The following is a 13,033-nucleotide window of genomic DNA, read 5'->3' on the forward strand; positions in this document are numbered from 1 at the left end:
TGTGTGTGCACCTGTGGGTGCCTCCGTGGGCACACCTGTGCACGGAGACAGGTGCCGTAAGGGAGGTGGATGCTCCGTGGGCTGGGCGGTTGCAGTCAGAGGACCTGGGTTCAGAACCCAGCCCCAGCGCCCCTCCCTGCAAGCCCCCATCTGCCCTTAAAGTGGCTGGGCCTGGCGAGCTTCCCCTCAGGTGCCGGAGGAACAGGCGGGTTCACCCCCTGTGGAGTGTGTCATAGCAGTTGACATGGAAGTTGGAATTCAAACCACAGGGCTCCCCTGCTGAGCAGGGTACCTGCCTCACGGGGTTCCTGCCCCACATGGTTCCTCCCTCATGACCACCTGCCCCATGGGGCTGCTCCTCAGTGATTGTCCCAGGGCCCCAGCCAGGGTACAGGCGGGCCTGCAGGGGGCTGGACCCCAATCTGCGCCCACCCTGACCCTCTCCTCAGGAAGCTGGCCCTTCCCGGTGCTGTGACCCACAGCCAGGCCTCGGCCACACCTGTCAGCATAAGGGAGCTGAAGGTGTGTGACCAGCACCAGGGGGCCACATTCTTGCCGGAGGGCCCAAGACAGGCTCAGTGCAAAGGGAGCGGGAGGTCAAGGGGGTCAGTGAGGGGAGGAGCCATCCTCCGTTAAATTCCCAGGGCTCCGCCCCAGACCACTACAATCTGAAGAAGACCCCAAAACCCAGGCCCAGCCTTTGGGAGCCTGGAGTCTGAGAACCGGCCTACCTGGTAACGGGTGGGCAGTCACCCCCCACGGAGCGGAAACGTCCTGCTCCGTCCTTCATCAAACCAGCTCCTCAAAGCCGTGTTGCCTCCCATCACCCGGTCCAGTGTCAGTCCTCTGCCCGGAGGGCTGGAGGAAACACCGTGCACCCGCCCGGAGTCTCGGGGGCCGTGTCTAGCGGTGTGGGGCGTCCGGCAGCAGGCCTCACGCTTTTCCCTGCGAGGCTAAGTCCACGAGCCCCCCCTCGCATTTTTACAGACCACAGGAGAGACACGAGCCACGTTCACGAAGACTGACATTATTGGGATTTGGAGATTTAGCCAAGGATGTATCGTTGTGACAAGTTCTCATTAGGGGAGAAAAGTGTAGGAAATGACGTTTCGGTCCTGAAAGTTCCATGCAGCAGCATCTCTCCAGCCGTGGTCCAGACGGGGCTGCGACTGGACGAGAGCCCCACCCCCACGGAGCAGCGGGCTCAGAGCTTCCAGCCCGGAGACACCCTGTCCCTTCGCATTTCTTCTCCCTGGGGCTGGCAGCGGGTGGCAGAGCGAATACCATCGTGTTAACGGGGAACAACTTGCGCGGGGTAACTGTGGCATCACGCGGCGTCCTAGTTTCTCTACGTCGTCCCTGGGGGCAGCGGGTGGAGAAGCAGCTGGGGAGCCACGTGCCCTGGGTCCTGCCCTGGCGTGGAGGGAGAAACTCAGCCCACCTGGCGGGCGAGAGGCCAGGTGGGCTCAGCCCCGCGTTCTGTGTGTGCTTACCTGTCCCTAAAGCCACTTGTCCCCGAACGCACCGCACATTCTGGCCCACAGTCCCAGTCCAGCACCTGGATTTCTCCAGACCAGGTGCCCCGGGCTCTGTGAACACCGGGGCATCGCAAACAAGGCTCTGAGTGTTTTCGTGACTGTGCACGTGTCCAGGAAAGGACTTTCTCTAAGGGGCCTGCGCCCCCCAAACTGTTGTGAACTGCCGATCAAAACCTCCAGTGTTTTTGCTCCGTTACCAGACCGCTCACGAGCAAGGTTCTGCTGCCTCAGCACGGGCACTCTCTAGCTACCGTGGGAAGTTACCTGAGTTCGGAATACACCTGGCGTGACCGAGGGTGCCGGTGACGAGGCTGAGCCTCTCTGTCCAGCAGTCACAGACGCAGGCTACCCTGGGTGGGGCCGTCCAAGCCGTGCTGAGGCACCGTTAGGTCATTTCACTGACCTACAGGGGAAGGACGACGGGAAACTGCCATCCCTTTTTAACTCCTCCTACTCAGGGCCCGTTTGATTTGTCTGTTGTCTCCGTATGAGGAAAAGGCCGCAGTCCCTCGTTCTGTGCTGTCTGCCTTGGAAACGGCACGTGCGGAGTCAGCGCCTGCCCCAGGCACCTGTGCTGCCTCACCGCAAGCCCGTGAGTGGGCGGCGCCTCGAGCCCGCCCCTCGATGGGCACAGGGAGGCACCGGGCAGGCCCAGAGGCACTCAGCGGTCGAGGGCGGGTCAGGGTTTGAAACCAGCTCTGCCTTCAGGGCCTCCACCCAGTCCCCCCACCTCCCCAAGAGAGAAACCAGCTGCGATGCGTCCTCCTCTGGGCAAAGTCCTGGGCGCTCCTGTAGGAACAGTGAGCCAGCAGCTGGGCTGGTTTTCATGAGAAATTTGGCAAGAATGCTGGGCAGTTTCAAACTACCTTAAATTTGATGACATGTTAAACTGTTTCCAAATTGCTCACAAGTTTATGATATCCACACACCCCCCACACCCCACCATCAACCACTGCCTGCGATATGCTGGGGGCGGGGGCGTTGCCCAGGTCTTGTAACCAGGGAAACAGAGGCTACAGAGGGTCAGAGTGGGCCTGTGTCAGAGGGGGGAGGCGGGGGGGGGGGGGCTCAGGCCTACATGGAGAAACTGCAGACACAGCATCCACTGAAGTAGCCCAGGGAAGCAGCGGAGGGCCCTTGGGGAAGAAGGCTGGGGTTCACCGTTTGCATCTGTTGTATTTCTCTGACCTCCCGCAGCCTAGAAGGGTGTCGCACCCCAGCCTGGTCCCAGGACCAGGGGGCCAGCAACAGGATGCCCCCAGGGAAGTGGAGTTCAGCACCAGAAGGGTCAGGGCCCAGCTGTGGCTGGGACACCCGCCCTTCCACTCAGCAGTTTCACTGTCTGGGCAGCTCACATCCTGTGTCCCCTGGGAGGGGTGGGGGTCCGGGCAGGGAGCGTGCCCCGGAGCTGACTGCCTGGGTGGACTCCAGCTCCCCTACTGCTGGGCAGGTCCCAGGTGCTATTCCATAAAGTCGGGATATTAGGAAAGGAAGGTGCCCGCCCCACAGAGCTGTCCAGGGTCCACAGGGGTCAGTGACAAGATGCCCCAGGACTCCCCGGACAACCTGTGTCAGGACAGATGGGATCCCAGGCCTCAACAGGGCATTGCCACTCTGTGACCCCCTAAGTGACAGCCCTGAACCCATTCCCAGGAGCCCTGGGGTGTGACCCATCCAGCAGCCTCCTTGTCCGGCCTGTTACAGAGCCAGGCAACCTGTGCAGCTGTGGCCACTGGGGTGTCTGGACCTCGCCCCCTCAGTGGCCCTGGCTGGGGGGTCACACAGAGGCTGGGGCTCAGCACAGGAACTGGCACCCACCATGGAGCCCCCCACCCGGCTCCTACTCAGAGGGACAGGCCCCTGAGCCGCGTGGCCTGTGACGCGGGGCCAACTTCTGCTCCGCCGTTCAGGGCGCAGGCAGCAAGGTGCTCAAAATCACACACGTGACAAGAAGCTGAACGAGGGAAGTGACGAGGATGCCCGCAGCTGGTCCCACGGGTTTGAACCAGTCTTGTTTCAACCGGGAAACGGGACGCACTGCTTCTGTTATTCTCTCTGAGGGGGCCCCGCCTGGTCACTAGCGCGGCCGACCCTGCCCCATGGCTGAGCCCAGGTGTGCGGGGAGCGGGGCAGTCAGCCCTTACTCCCGGGGCAGGCAAGATGCAGGCCTCTCTGAATGTCCCCCTCACCTTCAGAGCCTCGAAAAGGCATTGGCTTGGGGTGAGGGGTCTCAGCAGCTCACCAAGCTGGCCTTGGGAACTGTGGGGGCCGAACCTGGCCAGCGGGTCCCATGCTGACCACTGAGAACTCATGTAGCGCTCATTTTTCAGGAACCTGGGGAAGTCGGGCCTGCGGGTCTCCTGCCTGGGGCTCGGTGAGTGTGGGGGCCGCTTGGTCCAGAGCCACCCAGGGAAGCAGGGGCTGTGGAAGGCTTGGGGGGTGGGGTGGGGAGGGAGCTGTCCCCAGAGCCAGGATTGGTGGGGCCTGTTACCATGGTAACAAGGAGGGGTGCCTGGGAGAGGCAGGTGGGTGGAGATACAGCCTTTTTCCTCTTTCTCAAGATGTGAGCCCCGTTCTTGGGTCACGATGACCCTATAGCTCCACGGCGCACACACTGTGCGCCCCAACAGACACCCCCCGGCCAGCAAGAGTGAGGGCCTGCCTGTCCTCACTCTTTTTAGGGAGACGCTCCTCCTCCGCTCCCTGCAGCCTGAGGTCCAGCACCCCAGGGAGGGGCGAATCGGGCCCCCTGGGGTGGTTCTCTAACTTAAGCCTGTGTGTCTCCTTCCAGGAACATGGGTGACCTTTGGAGGCCAGATCACCGACGAGGTAAGACGGGGCTCCCTTGCTCCCCCAGGCCCCAGCGAGGGCGGCCCCTCCAGGCAGGCAGTAAAGTTTGTTAAAGGCACCAGCCACTCGGTGCTGCCCCAAGCCACACGGCCCCCCTGCTGTTTCCCCCAGGGTGCCCTGGCCTGCACCCGCCACGGGCCAGAAGGGTGAGCCGTAGCAGTGGCGCCCCCCCTTAGCAGCCGGGGGTGGCCTGGGGCTTCAGCAAGTCCCTTAAAGTCCCAGAAACTCAGGCTCCTCATCTGCAGCATGCCAGGAAAACTCAGGAGTGCAGGTTTTCCAAGGGCAAAGCCCCATGCGGTTCTAAGGGGCTCCCACAGAGCGAATGTGAAGCTTCGGCGTGGGTCTGCTAAGGTCTCTGAGAATGCAGACTCTGCTGACCTTGCTGCAAGCTGAAGACCGAGCAGATTTCTGCTCCACGCAGCTCCTACTCCACAGTTCCCGCAGCTGCCGTGCCGCCAGCCGTGAGCCCAGCATGCACACATACTAGCTGGGACACCGCACTGCCAGCATCTCCGGGGCCATCCTGGAGGGGACACCGCGTTCCCAGGCTGCTGTGCAGTTGGGGACAGTGAGTGGACGTAGAGCTCCAGCCATGTGCACGAGAAGCCACCCTCCCATCTGTCCTACTTACTGTTAGAAAGGCTGCATTTCAAAATTAATACGTGACTTCACGTTGCAACCTGTGTTAGCTGTGATGCCTGGGTTAGTTTTCACGGCAAAAGCTGTGCTTCCATCAAAATCTAGTTGCCTTTCATTTGTGTTTTCGTTCCCTTTTCTTGTTAGGGCAGCAGTGGGTTCGAAACCCCTTTGCCCTTGCTGGCAGGGTCTGGGTCTGGGCGATCTCGGGGTGAAGGTGGGGGTCGTTACGGCACAGGGAGCTGTTTCCTCCGGCCACCAAGGCTGGGTCTGAGCACTTAGGCTCAAAGCTGGAGCCCCTGAGCCCACACAGGCCCCGGGACCAGTCGTGTCTGCCTTGCCCGGGTCCCTTTTGACAGGGTTGCTGAAGTCATAGGTGGAAGAGCTGTGTGTATGGGGGGACGGGGGGGGGGGGGGGGCCTGATTCATCTCCACACACGTGAGCTGCCCTGACCAGCGTGTCCCTGTGGAGAAGCTAGAGAGCAGTGGCTGATGGTGACCGTCCACCCAGGTGACTTTTTCACCAACAGATCCCTGCACCCAGAGAGGACTGACTAACTACCCAATGGCAGCCCAGCTGCTCTGTTGCATCTCCATCAGGGACACAGTGACATGTGTGAAGCTACTGGAAGTCATGTCCAGATGACGAAAAGCTGGGTGGACAACAGATACAATAGATGACAGATTCAGGTCCCCAAAGGTCCTGGCATGCGAGAATGATTGAGCGTGGGAGCAAGCAGTGTTTCTGTGTTAAATCTTGCAGTTAGTGTCCCAAAAAATCAATATGTCAAGTGCAAGGGGCCTGCCTCGCCACGTTCAGATGAGGAATGCCCAGTGTGGGTCTTTAGCCAGCTGCCTGCCGGGGCTGAGCCAGCAGGGTGGGCGCCCCAAGGAAGTAGGGCCCTCCCGGGCTGTGGAGGAACTCGTGGGCTGCCCAAACCCCAGGAGGCCTCGGCCCACCAGGCATTCCCGATGGGCAGCCCCGTGGAAGAGAGGCACAGGATCCTGCTGTTAGGGTTACCTGTTGTGTGCCAGACACCATGCCCAGGTGCCAGGGAGGTACAGAAACAAGAAACTGGTGGATTTGCTGGGGCAAACAGGCGTTCTGTGGCTGGACTCCACCTATATCAGCAAGCGACAGCCCGCAGGCCAAATCTAGCCCCAAAAATCTAGATATTTTTATCTTCTTAGCCTCTCCTTTTTTATGAAATACATGAAACGTAAGATTTGCCATTTTAACCATTTTTAGTGTGGGTAAAATACGCATAGCATAAAATCTAGCACGTCAGTCGTCAAGTGTATATGTAGTTCGGCCGCATTAAGTACACTCTCTCTGCTAGGCAGCCCTCACCGCTGGCCTTTTCCCAGATTTTCCGTCACCCCAGACAGAAGCTCTGAACCCAACACACAATAACTCCCCGGCCCCTCGTAGCCTCTAATTGACTCTGTGTCGCTGTGCATTCCACAGCCCATTTCTGTAAATAAAGTCTTAGCGGCAGGCGGCTACACCCATTCACCTATGCAGTGTCGGTGGCACTTTCAAGAGAAAGGGCTGAGCTGAGTGTTTGCCACAGACCCTCTGGCCCACAAAGCTTAAAATATTTACTCTCTGGCCCTTAACAGAACAGGTTTGCCTTCCCCTGTCCTGTGGGGTCACAGCATCCGTCACCTGTGGGGCTATCGTCCCAGGCAGGGAGGCTCCCGCGGGCCGGACAGAGAGGAGCCCGCCGCAGAGGACGCAGACAGTTCGTGAAGCGCAGGTTCCGTGGCCACGTCGGCAGCTGCCCTGGGCGAGTCAGGTTTCCAGCCTCAGGTCCACTGCCCCTGCGCTGACCTCACACTGCCACTGGGGTGGAACCCCCCCTCCCACGGCCGGCCCAAAGCGTGGGTCCAAAGCAGCCCGGGCTAAGAAGTTTACATTGTTCATCGCATTCAGCCCTCTGCCGACCCAGGGAGGTGGGCGTTCTCATCCCCTCGTCAAGAACTCGGGGCCTCGGGGACCGAGCTCTGGCCTCCAGCCTGGGCTCTGGGGTAGCCGCGCTGGGGCGGGACGGAGTCCCTGGCCCCCAGTGGTGACGACGGCGAGGGGGCCCACATCTCTCCTGAGGCTCCCTCTGCCTCCAGTTCCTGGGACTCTGACATCAGAAATAATGGACTGGTCACAAAACAGAGGCTCCGAGACGGAGTGCAGGCTGCACCCCCGGAGCGGGCGTCTGCGGAAGTCGCGTTTGAACAACGACGAAGGGAAGGCCCACAAGAGAGCACAGCACGCGGGGCCTGTGTGATGGAGTCACCGCTCTGTAGGGGAAAGCTTATGTTCCCACAGCAAACCCTGGAGGAGGAAGTACACCCAAATCATAGCAGATGAAAGGAAGAAAGAAGACACAGCCCTGAAAACGCCCAGGTTCCCTCCTCCTTCTCTCTGGCACCTGAGGGTCGTGTGCACGTCCCTCTGGGCGGGGGAGAGGAGGTGGGCTTCCTCCGTGACAGCCTGCTGACCTGCCTGCTCACGGAGCCCCGTGCGGTCGGCCGGTGGCTGCCCAGGCCTGGCTCCTGCTATGCAGGGGCACGTGGTTTCCAGAAAATTCCTCACCGTTGGCGTTAACACACACTGAGCTTTCCGGCTTAGGCACCGGCAGCTAACTCTTGGGGGTTAGCTTTGGCCGGCTTGGTATTGGAAATCTTCCGGGGAATCATTGTCAACATTGGAAAATCAGATACCCTGCCACCAAAATATCCCAGATTTCCGGCTTCTCTGGAAAAGCCAAGGGATCTGCTCATACCGGGCCACCTTCCCAGGGCAGCGACTGAGCCCCCAGCCCCAGGGATCCACACCGGCCTCCGGCCTCACCCTCCGTACCTGCCTGGCAGGTGGGACTTCTGAGTGAGCTATTGGGAGAAGCTCCCAGAAGCCTCACCTGGCTGGCTTCCTGTCCTGCAGTTTTTGAGGGGTTAAGTGTTATTCACCCCACCCTGGGCTTGCTCGGTGCTCTGAGCTGAGCTGTGAGAAGTAGGGGAGTGGAGTTTGCATCTGTGACCCTCAGAAGGACATCTGCCCCGGCCAGAGCAAAATCAGAGTCCAGAAGCCCCTTCTCTATTGGGGGATGGGAGCTGTCAATTGTAGGCAGGTTTCCCCCCCTCCACCCTGCTCCTGGATCCTTGCCCCCTGTCGGTGGCCGTTCACCGGGCCCTGCCTGCCAGACTCAGGGAGACACGGGCCGGGCCAGCGTGCTAGCTGAGGACGGAGTCCCTCCACCTGCAGACAGTAACAGCATCACCCTCACGCAGTCTCTGGGGAGGGCTCCACGGACTACGGTGTCACAGGGCGCATGATTCTAGCTGTAGCTTGAGAAGAGTTATCCTGCCGAGGTCTACGGTGCTCCTGTGGTGGGCGGTCAGGGTCCTCGGTCTGCCATCACAAAGTCCCACAAACTGAGTGACTTAAAACAACAGAAGTTCATCCTCTCACTGCCTGGAGGCCAGAAATTCAAGATCGAGGTGTCGGCAGGGCTGAGCTGCCAGCCAGGCTCCGAAGGGGCTGGTCCCATCCCACTCACCCAGCCCTTCTGGCCATCCTGGGCAACCCTTGGCCTTGGTGGACATACCACCCTGGTACCGCCCCTGCCTCCATGTGGCCTCTTCCCTGTGCGAATGTGTCTCTTCTTGCAAGGACACCCTCAGACTGGATTTAGGGTCCATCCTAATGCATTGTGACCTCATCTTAATTATATCTACGAAGACCCCGTGTCCACCTAACATCACATGCTGAGGCCCTGGGTGGACGTGAACTTGAAGGGACACTATTCAACCCAGTAGAGGTACAAAGCCCTGTGATGTCCCAACAGAGGGGGTTCCTGCTCAAAAGAAGGTCACAATCCATAGCTGCCTCTTCATTCATCTTCTTCCTTCTCTATGGGTCCATTACTGAGCATGGCCTCCGCACCCATCCCTCGCTGGGAGAGGACAGGGAACCCCGGGACAGGGCCTGGGCCTGGGCCCAGGGCCTCTTGGTGCTTCCCAGCTGGCAGGACAGTGCCACCTGTGAGCAGCCCTGGCTTCTCGTTTCAGATGGCAGAGCAGCTAATGACCTTGGCCTACGACAATGGCATCAACCTCTTCGACACAGCGGAAGTCTATGCAGCCGGCAAGTACGTGTCTTTTCTCACGGGAACAGTGGCGCGGCCACCGCTCCCCGAGCAGAGCTGGAGCTCTGCTGCCTGTGGCTCTCGTCCCAAGAGGGTTCACGCATGCACCTCCCGCTCTGCACGCTTTTCTAAACTCTGAATAGCTCGAGGATGTGTTATCTGCATGGGGCCAGAATCTCAAAAACATTTGGACACCACTGGCCACTTGCTAAACTCCCCATATGTCCCCACACCAAGATGGCCTCAGTCGTTCTGGTGCCAAAGATGCTGTGCTGGGTGAGGGCCAAGATGAAGCTGTCACGGGGCTCTCCTGCTGAGCCCGTGACCTGCAGCCAGCCCCGCACACCTGACATTCTCATGTCTTAATGGTGCAGTGAGGGCTGCAGGGAATCGGGGCCTCTAGAGCCGGGGAGAGTAGGATCTGGCGAGCAGAGCGCAGCAGGAAGCACTTCCCATCTTGGCAGTGAACTTCCCTCCTCAATTATGTAGAAGCCCTCTTCAGCCAAGCTGCTGGCTTCAGTTTTAAAGACTGACTGTAATCAAATCATCCACTCTCCTGTGTCGGGTTTCCAAAAGTCAGCTTTTGTTTGTGAAGTCATTTGTTGGCTCTCTTCCTCGCTCCCTCTGGTCCCTCCTGCCTGGGGCGAGCCACGTTCCCATGCGCTGGCTGGCTGCACCACCAACGGCCGAAGGGCTAGCACCTGCCTCCCGCAGCTCTGGGTTACTTGCCTGCCGTCCGTAATGGGGCCCAAAGCTCAAGTGCTGACCCAGAGTCTGAGGACCTGACAGCCCCGGGAGCCTCCACTGGGACCCCGAAGCCCCCCAACCCCCATTAGCAGCTCACTGCCCCTCCTGACACCACAGCCCCTCCCAGCCCTTCCAAACTGGCAGCCCCTTCCCATCAAAGTGAAATGCTTTCCAGACAGAGGAGCGACGCTGAAGGGTCGGAGGTGAAGCCCAACGCGGAAGCCATGCCCGCGGCCCTGCCCCATCCTGAGCGCCCTGGCCTTTTCCCTGCCCAGCTCCTGCGGTTCTGCCGCCCACGAGGGCGAGCTGGGGGCAGTTCGGGCAGCTCGCCTCCCACAGCTGCAGACAGCCCAGCCCCCGTGCTCGGGCCGGCGCACAACATTCCATGGCAGCCACACTCTCTTACTGTCTTCACTTCCACCCGTTAAGGGACACCCAGAGTGGGCATGCTGGGGACAAGCACATCAGGTCCTGCCTCTCGGAAGCCCCTTGGCAGAAGCCAAGGACTCCAGGAGTAGCTTCCCGTGGGTGGTCGTGGCCCCTGGAGCCCACCGCCCTTACCCCGCCCTCTGCTTTGCCAGCCTCTGAACCTGCCTGCTCACCACCCATCAATGCCTCGGCGCCCTCAGCCACACACACAGACAAGCCGGGCACTGTGCCAAGGGACAGGCGGGGAGAAGCTGCTTGGGGCAAGGCGCTGTCCCTCTCGCTAACCACAGTGCCAGCTGCACAGCATGCTGAGTCCCCCTGCTTGGCATGCTGACACTAATTTGGGCACTTCCCAGAGGGCTGCAGGATCTCTGTGCCCTGCTGAGCGGCGCCAACCATACCACAGCCTCGGCCACGAGCAAGAGGCTTTGGTTGGCTCCCTCTGCTCTCCTGCACCCCAGGACCGCAGCTTGCTGTTCTTTCTCCCACCTCTCCCGACCCCTTGCCCCGCACACAAGGGGCCGAGGAACAGAGGAGGAGGCCCAGGGCGAGTGCGTGTCTGTGCGTGTGGACCATGAACAAAGACCTTTCGGAGCGTGTGCCAAACCGCTGGCGGACTAGAGCCCATTAGCTCCGCGTGGATGACTCAGGCGCTTTTATAGTTGGAAGGCAGCCCTGGGTATGGATCAGGCTCCCTCGGTTGTTTTTGCTTAGAAACATTTTGCTACAAGCAAAAAGTTCTTAAAAGTTAAAAATTTAAATCACAGATCCATCACTGCAGTGCCAGGCGGGCTGGAGCGGCGCCTGGGACGCCGGCTGGCCCGAGTTTGGTGCGGGGCCCCAAGCGATGCCAAACGGCACCGATGGCGGTCGGCAGGGCGTCTGTCTCTCCCCTGTCCAAAAGCAGGAAACAAGGACCACACACCCACACACACATACACACGCACGCCCGAGAGCACCCTGCTGGCGACCCTGCCCCTGGCCCCGGTACATTGTCTCTGAAAGGAGACGAATAATTTATCTTCTAAAAACCATTTTTATCCGGAAACCGCCCATGGAGCGCTACCAAGTGTTTTCCAGGTGACTCTCCAGGGGGCCGGGCACAGGGTGCTGCTCGCTCGGACAGGGTGTGCGGGGGCCTGTGCCACAGCCACCTTCGCGGGGGCTCTTCTCTGCGTGAGCTGCCCGAGCGAACGCGGGCACCAACAGCCTGGCTGTCTGGCCCCAGAGGGGACCAAGGGGCCAGCTGTCATGGTGGGGCAGGGCCGGATGTTTCCGCTGCACCAGAATGACGTCTCCATGTCTGGTCTTTCCCACAGGGCAGAAGTGGTTTTAGGGAACATCATTAAGAAGAAAGGATGGAGGTAACATCTGCCATCTCCAGGGCTCAGGGTGCACACCCAGGGAAGGGCCCCAAGGAGCTGGTGGGAGGGAAGGGGCTCCGTGAGGGGCAGGTGCATCTCCCTTGGGCCCCACACCTGACTTACAGTCACATGGTTAGTGAGTGGCATCTGTGGGCTGTCTCCTGACGCCATGGGGAGCCCCAGGGTCCAGGTTCGACCCACCAAGAACACTGAGTAACAGAGAGGTGCCCCGTTTCACACTAGTGCTCCCAGATAAAAAGGGTGCTTGGACCCCGATGTGAGAGCTGAAGACGGCTGGGGTGGGAGGACCCCTCGAGGGGCCAGGCCCAGTAACCCCTCCTTCCCCTGTGTTTACAGACGCTCCAGCCTCGTCATCACCACCAAGATCTTCTGGGGAGGAAAGTAGGTGTAGCCTCGGCGGGGGCAGCCCGAACCCACCCGCACTCCTGACCAAGGAGGCTGGGGAGTGGGGGCGTCTTCGCCCAGCCGGCCGGGAACCCCAGGAGGACAGCCAGGCCCCGCGCCATCTCCTGTCCCCAGTGCCCGAGGCGAGTGGGCTGGCCGTCTGCCCTGGCTGGCGCCCATCCCTCTGAAGGGACGTCAAGTTCCAGAAACGTGGCTTCGGCTGCATTTGTCTTTTATTCAAACCTTGTTTTGTTTTGTTTTTAATTTCATGGATTTGTCTTTTGTTTTTTGAACTGCAAAGGTAATATTCTAAAAATTCTGGGAAACACAGAAAACCCGTGCACCGCCCATACCACTGCACTTCTGTAGAATACCCCCTGCCCCCAGGTGTCTGGTTCGATTTTCTCTCTGGGGCTGGACAGAACCAGCATCCTGGGAATTGTAAATGTGATTCCTTCTTAATCTTTGCAAAAAATTCGAGCCCAGCAGAAGAGCGGGTTGAACACAGTAGCCGCCCTCCTCCCCACGCCAGCCAAGGGTGGCCTGGGCCTCCTCCACGCACACAAGCACACCCCACAGCCTCGTGCGCTCGTCCCGGAGGTGGACCCAGTGCTCACGTGGCCTGTGCTGACCTACTTTGTTTGCCTAATGGGTGCATCATAAACATTTTCCCCGAAACCGCCTGCAACACCACGCACGCTGTCGCCTGTTTTTCAGAGCGGAGACTGAGAGGGGCCTTTCCCGGAAGCACATCATAGAAGGTGAGGGGCTCTGGCACCACAGGGGCCCAAAACCCACGGGGTTCTTCTGGGTGCCAAAATGAGGGTGCCCACCCCCTTTCCAATGATACGGCACAGGGCCCCTGGCCTGGAGACGCCCAGAGCTCTGGTCCCACCCTCTCCTCCCTGACGCTGCACTC

General features: G+C 60.1%; 1 protein-coding gene across 9 annotated transcripts in view; it reads left to right on the forward strand.

The window, feature by feature from the left end:
- KCNAB2 (potassium voltage-gated channel subfamily A regulatory beta subunit 2) overlaps nucleotides 1–13,033 on the forward strand; it is a 65,196-nt gene that overhangs the window by 41,147 nt on the left and 11,016 nt on the right. For all 9 annotated transcript variants that reach the window (XM_024554171.4, XM_071220828.1, XM_053920271.2 and 6 more), the window contains 6 exons: nucleotides 3,869–3,912; nucleotides 4,330–4,367; nucleotides 9,093–9,172; nucleotides 11,665–11,709; nucleotides 12,067–12,111; nucleotides 12,832–12,875. In XM_024554171.4, coding sequence (XP_024409939.1) covers nucleotides 3,869–3,912; nucleotides 4,330–4,367; nucleotides 9,093–9,172; nucleotides 11,665–11,709; nucleotides 12,067–12,111; nucleotides 12,832–12,875 — 296 coding nt within the window. The remainder of the gene's footprint in view (nucleotides 1–3,868; nucleotides 3,913–4,329; nucleotides 4,368–9,092; nucleotides 9,173–11,664; nucleotides 11,710–12,066; nucleotides 12,112–12,831; nucleotides 12,876–13,033) is intronic.

Source organism: Desmodus rotundus, chromosome 3, assembly GCF_022682495.2.
Source record: "Desmodus rotundus isolate HL8 chromosome 3, HLdesRot8A.1, whole genome shotgun sequence".
Lineage (NCBI taxonomy): Eukaryota > Metazoa > Chordata > Mammalia > Chiroptera > Phyllostomidae > Desmodus > Desmodus rotundus.